Genomic DNA, 20,383 nt, shown 5'->3' with positions numbered 1-20,383 from the left:
CTGACCAGTTTTTATTCTGCCCCCCTAACAGCATTTTGAGGAATGCTCAGTTCGTCTCTTTTCCTGTTCTCCGTTATAACAGCTTGAGATTGAGGGGCAGAGGGTGGGAGACAATAATAAATTCTTAAGCCTTTATAAATATATTCTTCCCCATTACATAGGAGCAAGAATTCTTTGAATTTCAGAATATCATCTCATGAACTATTGTCCGATTTAGTTCCTTCTATGAATGTCCTCCGTTTGCATTTGTACCTACAAAGACCTGGGAAGTAAATCCCCTATTCCTGAAAAGGCTAGGAGGAAGACAACACAAAACCATTAGCTTAAACTAAACGATTATAAAAAAACAACAAAAGAGGCAAACCAGCCATTCAGTAACAGGCTTTCAGCAAACTGACTGGAACCAAAGTTACTGCATCAGACTGCAGCCTGGAGACCCAGGACTGGGGACGTGTCCCCGAGCAATGGGATACTACCTCGTACGTATTGCTTGTTTAAGGGCAAGAATGATTCCAAAGGATGAGAAACAACATGTCAGGCAGCACTGACATTCTGTAACAGTCTCCGAAACTGAAACATCAGATTTCTTTTTTTTTTTAAATCCTCAACTGAGGACATGCTTTATTAATTTTAAAGAGACAAGAAGGGGTAGAGAGAGAGAGAGATGTGAGAGAGAAACAGCGATTGTGCCTCCAGTATGCGCCCTGACTGGGGATCGAACCCACAACCTTTTCGTGTATGGGACGACACTCTGACCAACTGAGCCACCCAGCCAGGGCCCACCAGATCTCTTTATCCCAAAGCGGAGACAGCTTCTGTTAGGGTTCAGCTAGAGCAGTTCTACTGAGCAGACGTGGTGCATTTTGGGAAAGGACGTTACCTGAGGAGAAAGAAGAGGCACCTACACAGAAGTTCAACATCAGAGCCCAGCTGGAGGAATTCATTGAAGAGTCTGAGGATGTCGGGGACGTAAGAGAAAGGCAGCACGAGCAGGGATTCCTCCAGCTCACTGAAGGGAAAAACAGAGACGTTAAAAATGCCACATTCCTTGACGTGGTCAATTTGCAAATCTCTCCTATTTCTTCCTACTCCTCTTATTTAACACATCTTATCCATTCAGAATTACATTAAATAGTCGTCCATTTCTAGACGGTTCTCTTTCCAATATTTCGTTTTTCACACTGAATACTGTCATCGATTGGACACATTTGGTCCCTGGCGTGGTGGGGGATCTAACTAACGTTTGTTCTCCCGGACACCGTTTCTCCAACCCTCTATGAAGCTTCTGTCCTCAATGGCTCTTCGCCTCCGTTTACTGAGTCGTCCTATGCAGCGTCTGTTTCACGGCTGCTCAGTCTGTTTGGATGATCACTGATTCTGACAACCATCCTGGGATATTTTAATTTTGCCCGTTTACAGGGTTGGTTGTTTGTTTTTAAATCTAGGAGGACAGCTCCTTTTTGTGGTTCTGGTTCTGGTTTTACTTTTCTTGAACCAGCTCTAGTATCATCTCAACAGTTCCAAGAGGGTTTCAGTTGGAATCACAAACCTGTAAATTAGGGTTAAGAAAAACTAAAGCTTGGAAACTAAAGCATTGAAACCTTCCCATCTAGGAATGCACTGTTCATCCATGAATCTACATTTCCCCAGTGAAGGTTCATCATTACTCAGGCAGGCCCTGTTTACCACTCGTAAGGGATGCATTCAGATATTGTAGGTCAAACGCACAAATAAAAGCAAAAGTTAAGTCGCAAATAAAAAACATTCCAAAAATATGTGACAAAAGATACTTAAAAATTCTTAAGTACCAGTAAAAGAAACTACTTAAGCACAAGAAATGAAAAGTAATAGAAGTTTACAGGAAAAATACAAATGGCTAACCAATAAAAAGTTTTAACTTTGTCAATAATCAAAAGAAATGAAAATAATACAGAACAACCTTCTGCCTCTCAAACTGACATAGAATGTTTAAAACCCTGGTAGAAATCAGCACGAGCACTCTGGAGAAGTAATTTAGCAACACGAGCCTTTGAAAAGCTCGCTTCCGCCTGCTGATCAGTCATTGGACGGCTGGAGCTTCCATCTTAGGAAACATAACAATGGCAAAGATTTCTATGTTAAGGTGTTCACTGACGCAATAGTAACAATAGCAAAAATAAATGCAACATCCAGTAGTAATTATTTGTGCAATGGAATACTGTTAATTAGTTCAGTGATATGTTCTTGAAGGACAACGTCGGCAAATGCTCCATAACAGCCTGTGACGAAGGACAGACACAACGTTGTCTACAACATCCCAGCTGCACACGCACAGAGGACAAGCCCGAGGAAGTGCGCTGGGAGAAATGTCAACTTGGTGCTTCTGACGGAGTCGCAGAGGATGTCGTGACCTGCAGCATGAAGTGGCACCACCCTTCATCTGCCCTTAGAAGTAGAACCCCTAGCTCTACTTCAAAAAGAATGCTGCGATGAGTTATTTTCCATCAAAATTCTGACATGGTTAAACCTATTAAGGATGATAACCATCCGTTATAATTTCTCCTTCTCTCACATTCAGATACACACTCAACAAACGTTGTTAGCTGACAAATGACAGCAACTGTGCACGGAAACTCACCTGGACTTGATTCCTTTAAAAATCTCCAGCACGTAAGCAGAAGGCTGTCCAGGAAGGAAAGGCATTAGTGACACGCCGGCCTGGCTTCTACCGAACTCCCTAATTCTGTCTCCTAAGAGCTGGGACCCACCTCTCTCTCACAAGACTGTGCTCTAAAGTGGCGAGACACACACGGGCCTCGCATGGGTCGGGTCTGGGTTCACGCCCAGCTCCGCCACTTACCAGCTACGTCACCTTCTGTCTGTAAGTCAGGCCGCTCTCCTAACTATACCACGAAGATGCCCTGACTCAGATGAGCCCAGCAGAGAGTGAGACATGCAGGCAGAGTACTCAGTCCCTGGCCATTGCTGGTGGCACGCGCTGTCCCATCAGTCTCCCCTCTCCTTCCTCTGACTATGTCACCTTTCCCTCCCACACCTTCAGAGTTCATTTAGACGAACAGAATCCTCAGAGGGCTCTGGGACACTGAGCATGAATAAGCACTAGAAAACAGAGGAACGCCAGCCCAAAAAAAGACGACTTGGAAGTGGAAGTTACACTAACATGTTCCTTTTGAAATTCAAAATACTCTAGAAGATACCACTCTTTAAGAGGGATTTTTAATGAGAAAGTATTACCTCCTCTCTTACCCCTAAGAGTAACCTTTGAATAACCAAGGGGACATCCTACTCACAGAGATATTGCCATAAGCCATCAGGATGGGGTTGGTGGGAAGAAGAACCTATGAAGAAATTATTAAATCCAGGCATTAGAAAGGAGACTTTGATAGTGCTTGTCACAGGCAGGGCGATAAATAGTATTTTACATTTTGAAAAAAGAAAAGACTGACCCCCAAACTAAAGAACCATCAGGCCTTTTAGTTTTGATAGAGCTTACGAATGCATTTGGGGCAGGTTTCATCCGGAAGTCTGAAATGGTTACCCCGCCTTCAGAACCAGAGTAGGAGCGTGAGTGCCTACTCAGCGCCATAAAATAATCCTCTCGATCTACACTTTCCCATCCTTCCCTTGTCAGTACGGCCACGCTTCCTCTCTCCCACACATCCTCACTACCGTCTTTCTAGTGTTTGTTTGTTTTAGAAAGATTTCTGTTACATTTTCCTCACTTCCTGATCTGAGTTCACTAGAAAGTCACAGAGATTGTCTGTCTGCAGACGTCTCCCAGAGCGTAACTCACAGGGCGCCTCACCTCTTTCCCTGCAGCTTTACAGATGGCTCTGTGCTCCTGCATTTTCACAGTCTCCTCTCGGTGGAGTTCAATAGCCTCCATGATCCTCTCAGCCTACAGGACAAGGACAAAGGACAGAAGTCATCACAACACACGCCTTCGTCCCAGAGCCCCCAAGGGCCTGATTAGCTAATCCGCAAATGGCCCACCAGGTTTAATAAAGATAGGCCGAGAGTGGCAAGCTGCATTTGCAGACGTCTCTGGTCTTTCTTCTCTTTTCAATCTTCGGGGGGGACGAGGTGTTCTGGATTCAGGTAAGAATGGATGTGGACCCCTCGGGGACGGCAGCTCCCAGGACATCAGAAAGGTGCTACTTTCAGGAGCTCAAGCTTTCCTGGAAACCGTGCCCTGGACATGGAGCTCACTTGGTTAGAGCCTCGTCCTGAGATTACACCAGGGTTGAGAGTTCGCTCCCCAGTCAAGGCACGTGCTCCCCCCCCCCCCCGCCCCCTAAAAATAAAGCAGCCTCATGCTGATCAACAGATTCAGTACCAGCACCTTCTTGGTTACAAAGAAGGGAGATAGGTTTTGATCCCCATATATCCCCATTTAAAAATTCAGCCAACATTTTGCCACCAAAGGACGATTTGGTTGATAAAGGCTTTTACTAAAAAGTTCAGATCCTACAAAAAAAAAAAAATCAACTTACTGCTTTGACTGTTTCAATAGTTTTCTTTCCAGTAAAGTAATTTTCTCCTGGAGTCTCCCCCGGAACCTGCCAGAAACAGAGATCCTTGAATCATGTTGTTGACAAGCATTAAAGGGTCAAGAAATTAATCTTAAGTCACCCACAAAAGAACAGGCCCTATTATTGTATACTGCGTTATCAGCTGTTACTCGCTGAGGACTGAGGAGGTGCCAGCCCCATGTATTTTACACGTTAGTATAAGACTGTTCTCCTCTACAAACGTTCAGAAACAACACGTAACTCCTCATTACTCTCCTGATTGGTATTTTTGTTCTACAGTGGAAATAATTCCCTGAAATCTCCTTAAAAAAAAAAAAGAAAACGAAAGGAAAAAAGCCAGAATGTAGTTGAACAGGAAGGATTTACTCAGATTCTCTCCCATAAAGACTTTGGAATCTGGCGCAATTCTAATTCCATCAGAAATTCTTGAAATCATGGTAAATTCCAGTAATTACAGGGCACAATCCCAGGACCCCAAAAGATTTACTTACTGCTGGTTGGTCTTCTTTGGCCACACTCTCCTCATATTCTGCTTCCCTTTGCTGTCAAGAGACAGAAAGAAGTTAATTAGGAAGAAAAACCGTGGTCTCTACGCGAAGTGAAAGGAGAATGGGACGGTGAGAAGCTGCTTCTTTAGACCACAGTCGCTGTGGCAAGTGTCTGCCCGGCTGCTGAATGGTGGCGGCAGCACCGGAAGCATCTCCTGGATCCTCCCCCTGGACTCGGCACTCACTGAGGTGTGACGGCACCAGACAGAACACTCTGGTTGGGACAGCACGTCAGACACCCAACCAGCCTGCCTGTCACCAGGCCGAGAGTCCTTACCATCTCCCTCTCGTCCTCAAGAATAAGAGGCTCCCTGGTCCTCTCCCAAAGCCGCAGAGACTTATCATGGGACGAGGACACGACATAGTCTCCATTGGGGCTCACAGCCAAGCACCATATTTCCTGGTGGTGTCCCTGACGAGGAAACAAACACCAAACGCCTGAGTCGGAACGTTACTCACAGACTGCCGCCTGCTTACACTGGAGAGACCAGCACTTGGTCTTCAAAGCAGTTCCTAAGGACCGAGCAAGCCAACAGGCAAGAGGTTACCTCCAGAGTCTGAATGTGCTCAAATGTGTCCGCATCCCACTGCTTGACCTTACGGTCTTTCCCGGCGGTGAAGAAGAGGTGAGACTTGGGGACAAACTGGAGGTGCATCACACTGAAAAGTGGGAGAGGTATTCAAGTGTCATCCAACTGCACGTCACTAAAAAGAGTCTTACACATATGAATAGATCTTAAATAGCTAGTTCTAGAGTGTCTTCTTTATACTTTAGAATTTTAAAGGTATGACTGCCTGAGAACACTAAGTAGACACAGAGGCTCAAGGGAAGGGATGCCGGCGCCTCAAAGGGAGGTCTGAAAGGACGGCACGCACCTGTCATCGTGTGCAAAGAGAGACTTGTGGCAGTCCCCGAAGTCCATCCCCCAGATTTTCACATTCCTGTCGGCAGAGCCCGTCGCTATTAGTGCCCCGTCCTGTGAGGCAGAGAGGTGACTGTCACTTGACTATGCGGAACTCTATAAAGTAGATACAGAAAAGCTAACCGGAACATTCACCCATTTCTGTCCAAAAGTAATTTCATTTCTCTACAAAGACCACATGCTTTCTTGCTGTTATGTACAGATCTACTTAAAAGCTTGTGAGAGAAAGCAAGAAGTCTGCGACTGAACTGTTTCTACCTGCCGCAGGGTGGGGTTGTGTTTTGACAGGGGTTATCTGTCTACTTTGTTGAGTAGGTGGGAAAAAGAATTTCTGCCACAGGATTTGGAGGGAGAGCGGAAGAGGGAAAGAAAGGAAAGAAAGAGGCTGGGAATGAGTGTACAAGAATGTTAGGATCTAGCCTTTCAACCCATGCTCCCAGCACTATTTCTCTTCCTGTTCCTATTTCAATGCCTAGTTTAAATGCTTGTGAACATAAGGAAATTGGAAATACCTTTAACACCAACTTACTCCGTTCATGCACTGACACAGACAGCGTTTCAATACAGACTGCCACCCCCAATCATAACTAGACGCTGCAGAAGTACGATTCTGGCCTAGAGATAAAGGTTGCACAGTGCAAAGTACCACAGACGTCCAAATACAAAGACTCCTCACCTTTCTTCAAAGCGAAGGGTGCTGCCTTTTTAAAGTCTTTATATTTTAGGGTACTCTCAATTTTAGCATTTTAGACAAAAGACTATCTGGGGAATCCACAACAGGGGGCTTGTTACGAGGATTAATTTAGGTATTTGTGAAAATATTCTGAAAGCATTAAATAAACATATGTAACAAGTATGATTATAATGTTTTCATCTTGGGGGGCAGAGAAAGATACACAACGGAATGAAAAAACTCTTAAATGAAGATGCCCAGCCAAGAGCTAAGAAAATGCTTTTGAAAAACAACTGGTTACTGAGATGCTATTGAAATTTTACTTACGTAAGAGATGTCCATGCATATGACGGGCAGTTTGTGTCCATACAGTGAGAGGAAAAACTAAACGTTAGAACAGGAAAGAACATAAGTAATTCACGTTTGTCTATAAAATGCAGGCACAGTTTTTACTGCATGTGAATCTAAAGCACAAGGCTCGCACTGCCGTGGTTGCTGTATGTGCTTGTTTTCAACGAAGACGCCCGCTGAGGGCAGCCTGCACCTGCGTCTCACACACAGCCCCGCGTGCCCCCGACAGGGACGCAACGATCTGGTGGGCAGGGAGGCCCGGGCGCCCACTGCCCCGGGCAGGACACAGCCGGGATGCTGCTCCGCGACCTGTCCCGGAAAAGCCCCCGGGGCACTACTTCACACAGTTCCCAGGTTCAGTCCAGCCCCATGACTCTCGGGGCTGGGGCCCAGAAAGCTGCCTTTCTAGGGCGAGCCAAACGAACCCTGCGTACAGCCACATGTGCAGTCACTGGCCAGGACACCCAGTGCTGCTCTTGGAAACACTGGCTCGGACGGGATTTTCTGCCCACATGAAATGCAACTTGCTTTAAACAGAAGTTATAAACCAAAGGATTCTTTTAAATCTCTGGCATCCCTGGTGCACCCACACTGTTTTGATCCCATACAAATTTTCAGAAATATATTCCTGCTGGGCACAGTCAAGGCCACTTCCTTATACTCTCAGTCAGGGGGGAGAACATATTCACAGGCATGGCCACTGTACCTTCAAGGAGTCAACATAGAAAACTTTCACAGTGCAGTCGAGCAAAGACACGGCCAGCAGCTTTTGGTCGGGGGAGAAGCGGACACACAGAACATCTTCGTCCAGCTGCAGCGTCCGGGTTTGCTTCACGGAGAGTCTGGAATCACAGAGATCACCCAGACAAATTCCCAAAAGCTCTCTGGGGCTCACCAGAAACAGACAAGCCAGCAGTGCATGCAGGGGGCCCCACCTCCATGCCAGGAAAAACGTCCCCTCACCTCTTCTGGGGACTGTTTCCATCTTTCACCAACTCAAAGTCCCAGAACTTGACAGCTTTATCTGCACCGCCTGTCACAAAGCCACGCTGAGAACCAAATAACGCTTCAGTTAGAAGTATTTTAGTACAGAAACTTGAGTAAGACACATCAAAGTAGTATAAAGGACCACTTGTATTTAATGTCGTGGGGTAAAGGTTAAGAGAAGCGTGGTTTCTAACCCCTTCCATTCTCTCTTGGAGCTGCTGCAAGGGGCCATATTTGAGAATCCCTAGTGGACACTAACGCAGACGGATGAAACGTGTGAGACGTTCCAGTTAGACCTTCGTTCAGTGTCAGGAAGGAAGAATCGTGAACACTGGGACGTGGGGGGGATGGCTTGCTGCACGTAAGAGGACAACAGCAGCAAAGCGGACTGACGAATACCCAGACTGGATAGTCCACATTGTTCAAATTAGTCTCGTCACACTGTAGCGTGAGCATCAAGTTATCTAGAAGCCGGAGGCAGAAAACCGGATCTCAAGTGTCTACCGTCTGTCTGCCATTTCAGGGATGGGTAACACAGGAAACGGCCTTACGATGATCCTCGCTGTTGCCGTGGAAATAAAGACTACCCAGGTTCTCAAGTCACTGTAAAATAACAGTAAGTGACCTTCCGAGGGATGTGAAAATACTTTGGAAGAGATAGCCCACTGTCCAAAGGCAAGGTACTACTACTTATGTTTTAAGTGCTGTTCCGTTCTGACCCCAAAAGCATTACCCACTCTAAATTCCAGATTCCATTTTTCTCCAAAAGTAATGTCTACTTTCAATGAATGAAGGTTCTCCACCTTGGAGCATATTCAAATGAACCACCTCTTAAGGTATTTTCAAAAAATACCTCAAAACGCGCTGAGCAACTGCACCGTTATGGGGCCAAGTGCCGTCTCAGGGCGACCCCTTCGAAGGGAAGCCCGCGAATGACTTGTCAGGGCTGACACTTGCTGAGACGCAGCAGACTCACACGTCACAGATGAGCGGACTAACGGGAGCAGGAAAGTCTACTCTACGCTCTGCAGCCCAAGGAAATAGCTCCTCTGAGAAGCAGCATGAGCCACTGGCAAAAGTCACGAAGCTACGGAATCTGGTGTCACGTGTACGATGATCAGAGAAGCCGAACAACGGTTCGTTTCTCAGTGGCAGCCGTTCGTACTGTGCGGCCTGTGGCGTGGCGTCACACCGGAAATCTAAAGGTTAGACAAAGCGCAGCTTCCTGTAGAGCAGCCCCCAGCGAACTCTGTTAGGCAGCAGCAAAACCTGACAGAAGAAAGGGGAGAAGCAGCCAGGGGGTCACGCTGGCTTAGTTACCTGGTCTGGGGAGAGACACAGGGACCACAGAGCCCCGTCATGCGCGTCTGCCGCCTCCAGCAGAGCTCCGGAGGCCAAGTCGTACAGCTGCAGCTTCCCCGTCTGTGGGAGACACGAAGGGGCACAGCCCTGCCGCACTATCCTGCCACCCCCACGGTTCCTGCCGACCTGGTCCTCCCCACGCAGCGGCCCTGTGGCCCCGTGACCGGGCACTTAGGGAATGCACTCCACGTTCCGTGCCGTGACATCCCAGATGGGAGAGCCAAGTTATCCCCGGCAGGGCTACCGTGCTGCACGACTATGGGACCGTACCACCCATAGCACCAGACTCCTGCTGTTTTCACTGGCTCCCCAACTTCAAAAGGGAAATCCGCAGCCACAGGCAAATCAGAGTAAACATCACAGCAAACGGCAAACCTAACAACCTTTAATCAGTCCTTTCAGTGGACTGCCCTTGAAGGTACCTGGCTTCCCCAGCTCTTCTCCATCTAGTTCTGGTGTCCTCCTTTCCCTTGCACTGACAGTGAGGAACGGCAACCCACCAATAATGCCTGGGAGGGCAGCAAACCCTAGCCCCGCAAAGTCGCCATATTAAAGCAATGGGCCGGGCTGCTCCGAGGTCCCGCGTGTGCAGTGGAAGAGTGTGAGGCAGAAGACTGGAGTCCCTGGCTTGCCTCTTTCCTTCCCAGCCCAGTGACTGTCAGTGAACTCATTTTTATGAGCCTGTTTCATGCTTTTTAAAGCTGTAAAAACCAACCTCCCCACACAGTGGTGGGGATTAAATGAGGTAAGGTGCGTTAGCTGCGTAGCACAGAGGCCGGGCTGGGGATGGCATGTATTTTGGCCACATGGCAGTCTCCAAAGCAAACGGTCTCCCAAGCGCAAACAGCAGATGAACATTTGTTGCAAGAATGAATGAAAAATAAGGGAAATTTTTCATTGAAATTTAACATTCTTCCCCTGACACTGATGCTAGGATGTCTCCAGCTTCCTTTACACTTTGTGCTGGGCAGCAGCTACCTACTGTGATACGATGAAACGATCGTGCACGCATGGCACTGGATTACGGAGGTAAAAATGACCAATATTTGCAAAGCACTTTTCAAAACATTCCATAGACCTTACTCCATTTTATTCTCACCCTTATTCATTGCTACTTAAGGTACAAGCTCTTATTAGCAACTTGCTGTGAGCTAGGTTCTGCACTAAGTGCTTGGCATCCTGGGTGGTAGATTATTTACATAATTTTACATAAGGAAACCAAGGCTCACAGGATTAAGTAACTTGTCCAATGGTCTCAGAGCCAGTGTGTGGAAGGGCTGGGATTCTGGCCCAGGGAGGAACGCACTGTCAAAAGAAGTGTCATTATCCCATTGCATAGGTAAGGAAACTCACTAAGAGAAGTTACATGACTTGCTACAAATTATCCACTTCGTAAAGGAGAGACTCTGACTCCAAATCCATGTCTGCTCATTCCCACATGGCTATCTCCCAATCTGACCAGCAGCCGGGATGAGGACCTGGTCAGCTTTTACCCAATGCTTTCATCTGCTAGGTACTCAATGCATTTTACCACTGTTCTTCTCAAAACACAATTACACGTGTGCTCAACAAGGATGCACAGAAGGCTGACCACTGAATGTCAGTGACAGTTCTCTCAGGGTCGTGGCTGTAATTGTCTTAAAAATAGAGAAAACAAAACCTAAAAAAAAAAAACCCTTAAAAAAGGCACAATAAACTAACATCATGTTATCCAGCTCGAATACATTTCCAATATGCTAAAAAAAAATAAACGATTTCCCAAGCATCTTTAAGAATATTGAGTAGAAAAGACGCCAAAATCCAGGAAAAAGTCTGTTTACCTTTGTTCCTATGACCACCTGCCGATCGCCAGGCACGAAGAGCGAGCAGAGCGCGTACTCACAGGCCATCGTCCGGATGCACTGCAGCGTGGCCCTGCGAGGCAGAGGAGCAAACACTAGCGTGGGAGGGGAACCTGCCTCCCCATCTGAGAGGTCGGGCGTGTGCGCAGTGCGCACGTAGCCACGAAAAGAGATCGACACGAGAGGGGACAAAGGCTGACCAACCCCTGCCTCACGCCCGTTACCGTCAAGGGAGAGAATGTTAAATGGTGCCGAACCTTGTTTCCATTGCGGGGGCCTCCTAACCCCACGGAACAGAGATTGCACTGCCGCAGGCAGAGAAAGCACCTGCCCGGCCACTGCATGGAATAAGTGAGCCCAGAGGACTGCCAGTCAATTAGCTTATTAGTGTACATTCCCTACAAGGGATATACATATACCCCTTCATCACATTGGACCATGCAAGTCACCCATTCAACAAACACGTATCAAATGCCCACTTCATTCATCAAACATTTACTGAGCACTGGAATCTCGTAAAGCTTAACATTCTTTAGGAATGAGACAAGCAAATGCTGGTACATCAGGTGATAGCAGGCACTACGGAGAAACACAATGTGGGGTGGGGGGGGACCAGGCAGAGTGCCAGGGTGGGGGGAGCGCAGCCGACTGCCATGCAGTGTGGATGCTCGGGAGAAGATGGTTCCAGGCAGGAAGGGCAGGGACCACAGAAGCCATGACACAGGCAGGCTCTTGTTGCATTGAAGGGATGACAAAACGGCTGGGGTGGCTCCACGGGAGCAGAAGGAGCAGCCGTGAGAGAGAAGTCTGGGAGGACTTCAGCTTTTAGTTGGAGTGAGAGGGAGCTACTGGAAGTGGTGTGACTTCCGTTATAGAAAGACCGCCTGGCTGCTGTGCTGAGAACAGCTTACAGAGGGACGGGTAAGGAAGCGATCCCAACCCAGACGAGAGATGTTGGTCCTGGGAACCGGCAGTGCAGGTGGTAAGAAGTGGCTGGATTCCGGATTAAGTTTCGGAGGTAAAGTGGATAGGATCTGCTCATGAATTGGACATGGGTTGTGAGAGAGGATCAGGAATGGCTACAAGGATTTGGGCCGGAACAACTAGAAGGGAGTAATTACGTACTAATGAGACAGGACAGTGAGAAGCTAGGAAAAGTCCTGGGTGAGTGGAATGGGGAAACTGAGGTAAGAAAATTAAACAAGGCCAAACGGTTTGAGCAATTTATAGCCAGCTGGTGAATCGCTAGACCTTATTTCCCCTAACCAAGGACAGCTGAGTGAATGGTTTACCCCCCTCCCCTCCCTGACCAGAGACTATACAGCCTCCCTGGCCACAAACCACAGGGTCGGGGAGAGAGGAAGGCTGACAAAGGAGCCAGCTCGGGAAGGAGCTGCGTGACTCCACTCTCAGGTCCGTCCCCCCCCCATCCAGAGCTACAGCACGTCTGTGCTCCCCCTAGGAATCACTCCTCCCAGATTCCCACGTTTCCCCTGTATAAACTTGCTTCTGGAAGCTCAAGGGAAGGTGGCGGTTAGGGTTTTTACCCACCACCTTCTCAGACTGCTGGCCTCTGATAGTAATAAAAGCCAATTATAATCCAATCCCTGTCTCTGCTTCCTGGCTGAACGGTGACAGACAGCAGGAGCCCCAGAATTGGGCGCCCCCAGTTTCACTAAGATGGGGAGGTCCATAGGAACAGCGGGTGGGAAGGCTGTTGAAGAAACGAAGACCAGAAGTACGGTTTGGGACATGTAAAAATTTGAGGTGCCTACTAGACCTCCAAGTGGTGATCCAACAAAGGATTTGGGTGAGTGAGCCCAATGTTCAAGGAGAGGCTAGTAGGGCCGGCGGTACAAATGGACGCGCCGTCGGCACAAGGAAAGCCCACGCCTAGAGATCGCAGGGCCAGTACAGACAGAAAAGGTCCCAACACTCTCCCCTGAAGCGTTCCGACACTCAAGGGAAGAAGGGTCCAGAAAAGACAGAACAGCCACAAGAGGAAGCAACGAACATTAAAGAAGTGTCTCCAAGGGGAGAAGTCATCAGTTCGTGCAGAGTGTCGAACGCAGCTCTGGGTCACTGGGTTCAGGAACAAGGTCACTGCCGAGGCCACCAGAGTGGCTTTGACGCAAAGCTGAGGATAAAAGCCAGATGGAGCGGATGAAGCCAGAGTGGAGAAAAGCAACCAGAGTTGGGGAGCTGATTGGAGAGAGATGAGGATGAGACAGGGCTGCTGCTCCCGTTAAGCCGGGAGCTGCCACGGCCTGCCTGTGAGCTGATGCGAAGATCCCACAGGAAGGGAAAATACCGATGCAGGAGGAGGAAAATGCTAGAACGGGAGATGAGAAAGAACCTCACACACAAATTACGATTGATTTGTTAGGGGCTCCAACACAGTGCTACGAGGAAGGGCAGATTTATGTGGATGCAGATGCAGCTAAGTTGGAAGATGTAATGGGGGCATATGAGCGTTTTCTGAAGGATCCCATTTTCCAGTGAAGCAGGAAGCAAGGCCACCAGCCTCAAGGTGCTTGGGAAAGAGTGTGAAATAGCCACCTCGCAAAGGGAGGAGTGGAGGATTACGGTGAAGTTACTGGACATCATGAGAAGCCTGCCTGAATTTAAAAAGTAGGCAGTATGTTTGTTTTTCTCCAGCCAAGTACAGCTACAAGCTTCAGACGTGGAATAAGTTTGAATTTTTTTGTACGAAATAAAAAGGCAGCTTTTCCTAAACTCCACAGGCCCACGCTCAAAATGCACTGAAGATGTATTTTGAGGGAACTGTATTTAAGGCCTTAAAAAAACATTAATAACTAGCCATGAAGAGTATGAAAAACTGAGTGGAAGGGAAGAACACGGCTGGGTACAGCTATGGGAAGTGTCGTTTCACGAACCTGTTCCAAATCTTAATGGAGTCGGCTGCTGCGGAAAGGATGGCGATGTTGTCCGAGCTGAACGACAAAGTCCGCACGTCGCTGCGATGGCCCCCGAGCGTTATCCTGCTTGTCCTCACAGCCTGGGCAGTAGGCGCTGAGGGATTCAGCGAATATAATTCCACCAAGTTGTTCTGTAGCAGGAAGACAGCCTTTAACTCCCCTTGAGGTGAATGAATCAGGTCGAAGGATCTACACGAGAAAATATTCATTAATGTCTCAGCTACCGTCTTAGCTCACAAGGTTAACTTTTTCTGGGAAAAAGGCTTTGTGACATCCTCAATCCACAAGACGTTTGGACAAGTCTAAAGAATTTTACACACGGTGCTCGAGTACGGAGAAGAGTTAAGTTAAATAAATCTGAGTGTGGAACTGGATCTCCCACACACCTTGCTTTTGTGCATCTTTTCTAAGGGACCTTAACGCCTTTCGGAGTATGAGGCATACGACTTTCTTTTTAACTGGCCGCAGGAGAGTAGTAAACAGACAGGTAACAGGTGTCATGGCAAAGCAACCACGAGAGGACGAGTCAGTGGTTCGGGGCGAGGGCGGCAGGAGCCGAGCTGACACGGCGTCCCACGATCCCTGTCCCCAAACACGTACTTCGTGCAGACCGCTTACGAAGGGCATGAAAAGCCCGCAGAGGCCTGCAGCTGACCGCCCTGCAGTACTCCAGAGCTCTCGGACCCCCCGCATGCCGCGTTCTCACTCACTTGATTTTGGCAGCAGTTTTGATACTAGTCACCCGTTGGATTTCATCCTGCAGAGTCATTTCAACACTGACTTCCTGGTCTTCCTCCTCCCCTTTGCCAGAATTTAACCTAGAGGGAGAAAAAGACAGTCATGCTACCACTCTTCTAGAAGGAGCTTTGCTATTACTCGAGTCACGTTCTGGTGGAGACCAAAAATCGGTGTGATCTTGGAGGGTCACTAACCACACAGGATCACCGTGAGCATTAACACGCAGTGTACGTAGAAATGCTTTGTGAACGACAGCGTCATAAATACAGTGTTATTCCATTGAAGGGGTATTCTCACCGAATGGATTCTGAATGCAACAGCCCATTCAATTTCCTGGGACAAATCTTTGTTTTGAAGTATTCCACAGAAGTATTTCTGGTCAATTTTCTAACTTCAGAAAATCCATTAACCTGCACTTAACAATGCAATCCCGTCACATAAACCAGAGATTCCAAGAGTTGCCAAGTCAGACAACTTTTTATTTCTTTGAGACCTGATGAATTCCAGCCACTGAGGAAGTGATTTCTATGCTCACAATGACCTGTTTCAGGGTTATACCACCGCTGAACTTCAATTACGTAACCGTCCAACCAGCCTTTCTTCTCACAGTCCCAAGGGTCAGCGTTAGGACAGACTGCCGTCCCTGGGACACACAGCCAACCTCCGAGAGTTAAAGCACTCAGAAGCTGTTTTTGAAAATCTCTGCGGTCTTTCTGGTTCGGTGTGGCTCTGAGTTCAAGACCCAGGAGGGCACTGGCTGTGACGCTGCACGACACAGTATAAATGTAAAGCCTGGACTACCAGCATGCCACACGCTCTCCAGCTTTTAACGTAATTGGTAAGAGTAAATATTTCCTTAACAAACCCACAGTCTTTCCATGAGTGCTGTAAGGCGCAGAAGACTTTATTGTTAGTAGGTGGTAAGGAAACATACTTGGCTTTCTTCCTAGCTTTCTTCATCTTCCTATCCATTTTCTTCTGAATCTCCTCTTTGGAAAGGATACAGAACACTTCCAGCACAGAATTGGTTCCCTAGAAAGACAAAAGGCTGATGTAGTCAGGGATGGGCACTTTGTAATTTCGCTCTTTCCCAGTGAGAACCAAACTGTACCAAGTCTCCCCCCACCCCGTCACTGGTTGTAGCGCCTTGCACAGCTCGGTCTCCCGAGCTCCCCGCCTCCTCAGTGATGGGGGTGGACACCGCCACCTACTGACAGCACTGATCTGAAGACTCAGTAAGAGTTAGCGCTTCTAAACCACTTAGAAAAGCTAGTATCTAGTAAGTGGTTGCTAATAAGAACAATTACAGCAATTATTATTGTCGTTATGCTCTTAGGAGCCAGGGATTGTAGGTCCACACAGGATCACGTAATGGTTTCTTAACAAAAGAAACATTCATCTCCACACTGCCCACAGGAAAGGACAAGTCTCTGATGGGCACGGTCCAGTCCCTGTTATTTTCTCCCACGTCTGGTACGCACGTGGCAAGCGAGAATCCTGCCTGTCCTGTCGGTGGCGAGGTTCACGACTCTGTCCCTTCCTTCCCGCATGATGGACCCAACTTTTCTGCAGGTGAGGATGCGCTGCAGAAGGGGCGACACACGAAGGTTAGTGTAAGTTCTGCCGAGCCTCTGCAAAGGTGCGGTTCCAAGAAATGCAGACACAAATACCCCCTACGAGGACGACGAGAACTCCAAATTCAGTTACATTTTCACCCTTCCCACCACTCAGCTCAATGACAGATAAGAAACAAAGACGAGTTACATCCTCGGGAGCTGCGTCCGTCCCGAGCGTGCCATCCTCTGCCTCCCGCAGGTCCTGAACTCCAGCGGAAGACCCCTTGATCTTCTTGGGCTCCGGTTCTTCTGGATCTTCCATCTGTTTTATAAAAATGGGAAAATCTGAAAACAATGTGCCCAGGAGGTGACTCTTAACCCTAATGACTTAAAGACCTGTCCTGCGGGCGACTAATAACTTCCCCGGAGCGATCTCTCTGATCAGACCTCTCAGGGGAAGGACATTTATCAGAACATGTTAAAAACTGACTAACGAACACTGTTCACTATGCCATCTCCAGTGACTTTCCAGAGTTTATAAGGACTACTGTTCAGCAACAAGGAGACAAAAGGAAGATCGACTCTTCATTAACTTTAAAACCTCCTCAGGTGAAAGATCTACTGTATTCTAGAGGGCAAGGTTTTAACTGGCACTCAGGACTGCAAAGGCACTGCGGGAGAGGTTACGTTCTCTCCTTAAATAAAGAAAAAATAAGCCTGCTAACGCAGAAGCTACTGGAATGGCTACCGGACACACCACACCCCGAACTGCAGCTAACACTAAGGGGCGTAACCGCTTCTCCTCACAAAATCTTTGAGGATCTGAGAAAAAGCGGGATTTGTACATTTACAAACGCACAAATTTTACATAGATTTTTGGTTGAGGGGAAAGGGTCACAGGTATCTGAACTCCACTCTAGGTACCCAAAGGTCCAGAAATATCAGGTTAAGAATCCCATGAACTAAAACATTAGCATCACCAGAAGCTACACGCCCAAAGCTATCCTCCTGAGCCCATGGAGTGCAGAATGAAGTTTCTTTGAAGGTGGCAGGTTATCGATATGACGGTACTTCTGTAGTACCCATGATGCCACGTGATGGACTCAAAGATTACACCTCTAAAGTCAATGAGCCTCTAAACCTGCTGAACCAAGACAGGCACCTGGGTACCCAATCGGAAATAAGTAATTACCTCCTGCAGGTAGGCGATGTCCCAAGCCCTCAGCTCACTGTCGGAGGCTCCCGTGATGAGTCGCTTTTCTTCCGACACCAGAACCAACCCCCACACCTACAGAGTATGAACAGATTCAAGTAACACGACTTCTAAGACTCCAGGATGTACGACGTCACAGCCCGAGTTTCAGTATATGGTAGTGAAATCTCTCTGGCATTTGCAGCAGCTAGGATGAAGGCAACCCTTTCAGCGCGTACCAAGAGGAGCTCCACTGTTACGAAGGAAAAATGGCCCGTGGTAAAACTGTCGTCCGTATGACGAGACGTTCCTCTGCACGTCCCTGTCCTTAAGTTTACAGAATGGCTGCTCAGCATAAAGCCCAACGAGAGCCCACTCCATGAAGATTTTTAAGTCTCGTCCCTCTTTGCCTCGCAAGTAAATGGCGCTCCATTCACGCCTGTTACATAACGCTCGGCCTCAAATACGGCAAAACTGAACAGTAAGATAGCAACACCGTTGCAAATCGACAGTCAGAGAATCTAACTGGCTCTTTCTCCTCGCGTGCTGCAGGTATGTTTTGGAAAGCCTGGTATGAACAAAGCGCATAGTAGGACGCACAGGTGGATTATACTTCATGCTCTCTGCTGAAGAGACCTATGTTCAGGTCACTAGTATAAGGACTACCATTTGCACATTTACAGATTAAAAACTTAGCCAAGGCCAATTTTTAGTAAATGACAGTATCCACTCCGATGGCTGGCGCTTCCTCCACCACATTGACTTCTGTCTCTCAAAACCGGCAGGACGACTCTGGCAGCCACGAGAGGACCAGAGAGGAAACCAGCCTTTCCTGGGCCTCGCCCTCCCTTCCCCGGCCCGGAGCCTGCCGTACCTCAGTTCGGTGGCCCACCATTGTTTTGAAGCAGTGCTGGGTATCAAGGTCCCACCACTTCACCACGGTGTCTTTCCCACTGAAAGAAGACAAAGGCAACACTCACATTAGGACTAAAGTAACAGGGAGGTCGAGGTCTCACTCGTAGCCTTGAAAAGATAACACCCAGCAATAATGCCCAATGTTGCTATTCCACCCAGGGTTTCCTTTATAAAGGATCTGATGTGGCCATGTAGGCAGATAATGCAATGTTCCACCGGCAAACACAAAACTAACTTGGCCTGTTGCTGTCACCCATCATCATCATCACCCATCATCATCGTCACAGACGGCTGCACACTGTCTAACACAGACACTCCGCAGACCTCACCTGCTCCCGTGTCTCCCGGGTCGTCAGGCCCCACGTCCTGAAAATGCCACCTCTGTGACGCCAGAGCCCTCATTCCTTCCACTGCATTTCTGGACACATCCTGGATGTAAGTCCTACTGCCTGAATTATTTTAACGGCTCCTCAACTGGTCTCTCGGCCCATTCCTGTTCCCTCGCCACACCCGGTACTCTCAGATAACCTCAACTTGCTGGGTTTACACTAGTTCACGGTTCTCTACAGACTCAAAATCAGGCTCTTCGGCACTATTCTCAAAACCTCCCATTAAAGAGGGAGCCAATTCCCTCTTTAAAACCCTCTCCGACGAGTTCCCCTAGAAAACAGCTGGATGCGAAGCTGTTATGTCTTTACCTGCTAACTAGCAGATTCTTTTCTCGTAGGAACAAGGCTTGTGTGACCGCATCCTTGTGCCCCTTCAGACGGTAGAGGCCACTTTCATTGATCACGTCCCACACAATTACATCTGTGTCCTAAAGGGATCGAACAACACGGAAGAATTTTCTTCATCACCTAAGGCCTGACCATGGGATGTAACGTTTTTGTTACAAAGGCAATCTAGAGTCCTTGTAGGAAATTTGGAAAGCAGAGAGGAGAGTACAGAGGAAATAAATTCCAGTTAATTCTGCCTTCTGGGTACAGTGACCACAGGCATTTTGTTTTATATTGTTCCAGGATTTGTGTATACCGGCCTGCTGGAAGGCCCGCTTCAGAGTGCTTGGTAGGGTACCAATATGGGTGTAATGATGTATACTCAGTTCTAATTTGAACACTGCACCTAAAATGTCATAGGGCGTGCGTGAGTGTGATATTGTTATGTTACGGAATTCCATGCTTATGGTTTTGTGATAAAAAACAGGGGGCGTTACTTGTGCTGGTCCCTATATACCCAGGTTGCTGCTTTCCCAGTAGAAAACTGGCACCAAGCTATTCCTGTGATTATAAAACCTTCTCCCCTTTTCCATTTAGTATATTTCCATTTTTCATGTCCTACCAGGCTGCTCTTATTTTTCATCCCCAATAATCCTAAGGATATGACATAATTTATTTAATTTTCTTTCTGTTTTAGCCATTTAGGTAGTTTCCAATACTCCACCATTATAAACATGTGAAACTGACCATTCTTGCACATAAATCTTTGTGTATATCTCTGACCAGAATAAATACTCTGAGGGGCAATTCTCCAGTGAAAAGGTATCTCTATTTCGCAGGTTTGTAACTCACACCATCAAGGTCCTCCCCAGAAAGGCGGTGCTGGCCTCTAAGTCCACCGGGGTGTGGATGGCAGAGCCCCGTTTCCCATTCCATCCGCTCTGAGCATTACCCATTTCTCAAAAATCACAGCCAATTTCACACGTTAAAAATGCTGTCTCAGTCTTTACTGCACCTGAACTTCTGAATAGCGGTGAGAAATCCTGTACCTGATCTACGGCCACGACTGGCCACCTGCACCCCTGTAGCTGCTAAGCCATGACTTCCGTC

General features: G+C 47.7%; 2 protein-coding genes across 4 annotated transcripts in view; one reads left to right on the top strand and one right to left on the bottom strand.

The window, feature by feature from the left end:
• The window catches only part of SPAG17 (sperm associated antigen 17), a 183,151-nt gene extending 179,223 nt beyond the window's left edge, over positions 1-3,928 (top strand). For both annotated transcript variants that reach the window (XM_045203731.3, XM_024570600.4), the window contains exon 49: positions 3,820-3,928. The gene's annotated coding sequence lies outside the window, so the exon portion shown is untranslated. The remainder of the gene's footprint in view (positions 1-3,819) is intronic.
• WDR3 (WD repeat domain 3) overlaps positions 1-20,383 on the bottom strand; it is a 28,176-nt gene that overhangs the window by 1,623 nt on the left and 6,170 nt on the right. Inside the window, exons 5-26 of one of the 2 annotated variants that reach the window (XM_045203732.2) lie at positions 19,256-19,374; positions 18,517-18,595; positions 17,643-17,738; positions 16,659-16,772; positions 16,376-16,477; positions 15,829-15,926; positions 14,867-14,974; positions 14,115-14,345; positions 11,197-11,290; positions 9,335-9,436; positions 7,991-8,076; positions 7,734-7,869; positions 7,004-7,060; positions 5,957-6,057; positions 5,629-5,740; positions 5,358-5,492; positions 5,024-5,074; positions 4,494-4,559; positions 3,806-3,898; positions 3,291-3,338; positions 2,618-2,661; positions 881-1,009 (exon numbers count right to left, since the gene is read on the bottom strand). In XM_045203732.2, the coding sequence (XP_045059667.2) occupies positions 881-1,009; positions 2,618-2,661; positions 3,291-3,338; positions 3,806-3,898; positions 4,494-4,559; positions 5,024-5,074; positions 5,358-5,492; positions 5,629-5,740; positions 5,957-6,057; positions 7,004-7,060; positions 7,734-7,869; positions 7,991-8,076; positions 9,335-9,436; positions 11,197-11,290; positions 14,115-14,345; positions 14,867-14,974; positions 15,829-15,926; positions 16,376-16,477; positions 16,659-16,772; positions 17,643-17,738; positions 18,517-18,595; positions 19,256-19,374 (2,201 nt within the window). Of the gene's footprint in view, positions 1-880; positions 1,010-2,617; positions 2,662-3,290; positions 3,339-3,724; positions 3,899-4,493; positions 4,560-5,023; positions 5,075-5,357; positions 5,493-5,628; positions 5,741-5,956; positions 6,058-7,003; positions 7,061-7,733; positions 7,870-7,990; positions 8,077-9,334; positions 9,437-11,196; positions 11,291-14,114; positions 14,346-14,866; positions 14,975-15,828; positions 15,927-16,375; positions 16,478-16,658; positions 16,773-17,642; positions 17,739-18,516; positions 18,596-19,255; positions 19,375-20,383 lie in introns of those variants that run through there. The other variant, XM_053915732.1, reaches the window with a different exon arrangement.

Source organism: Desmodus rotundus, chromosome 12 (assembly GCF_022682495.2).
Source record: "Desmodus rotundus isolate HL8 chromosome 12, HLdesRot8A.1, whole genome shotgun sequence".
Taxonomy (NCBI): Eukaryota; Metazoa; Chordata; class Mammalia; order Chiroptera; family Phyllostomidae; genus Desmodus; species Desmodus rotundus.
The sequence above is the reverse complement of the archived record's forward strand: the minus strand, read 5'-3'. Positions and strand labels throughout refer to the sequence as shown.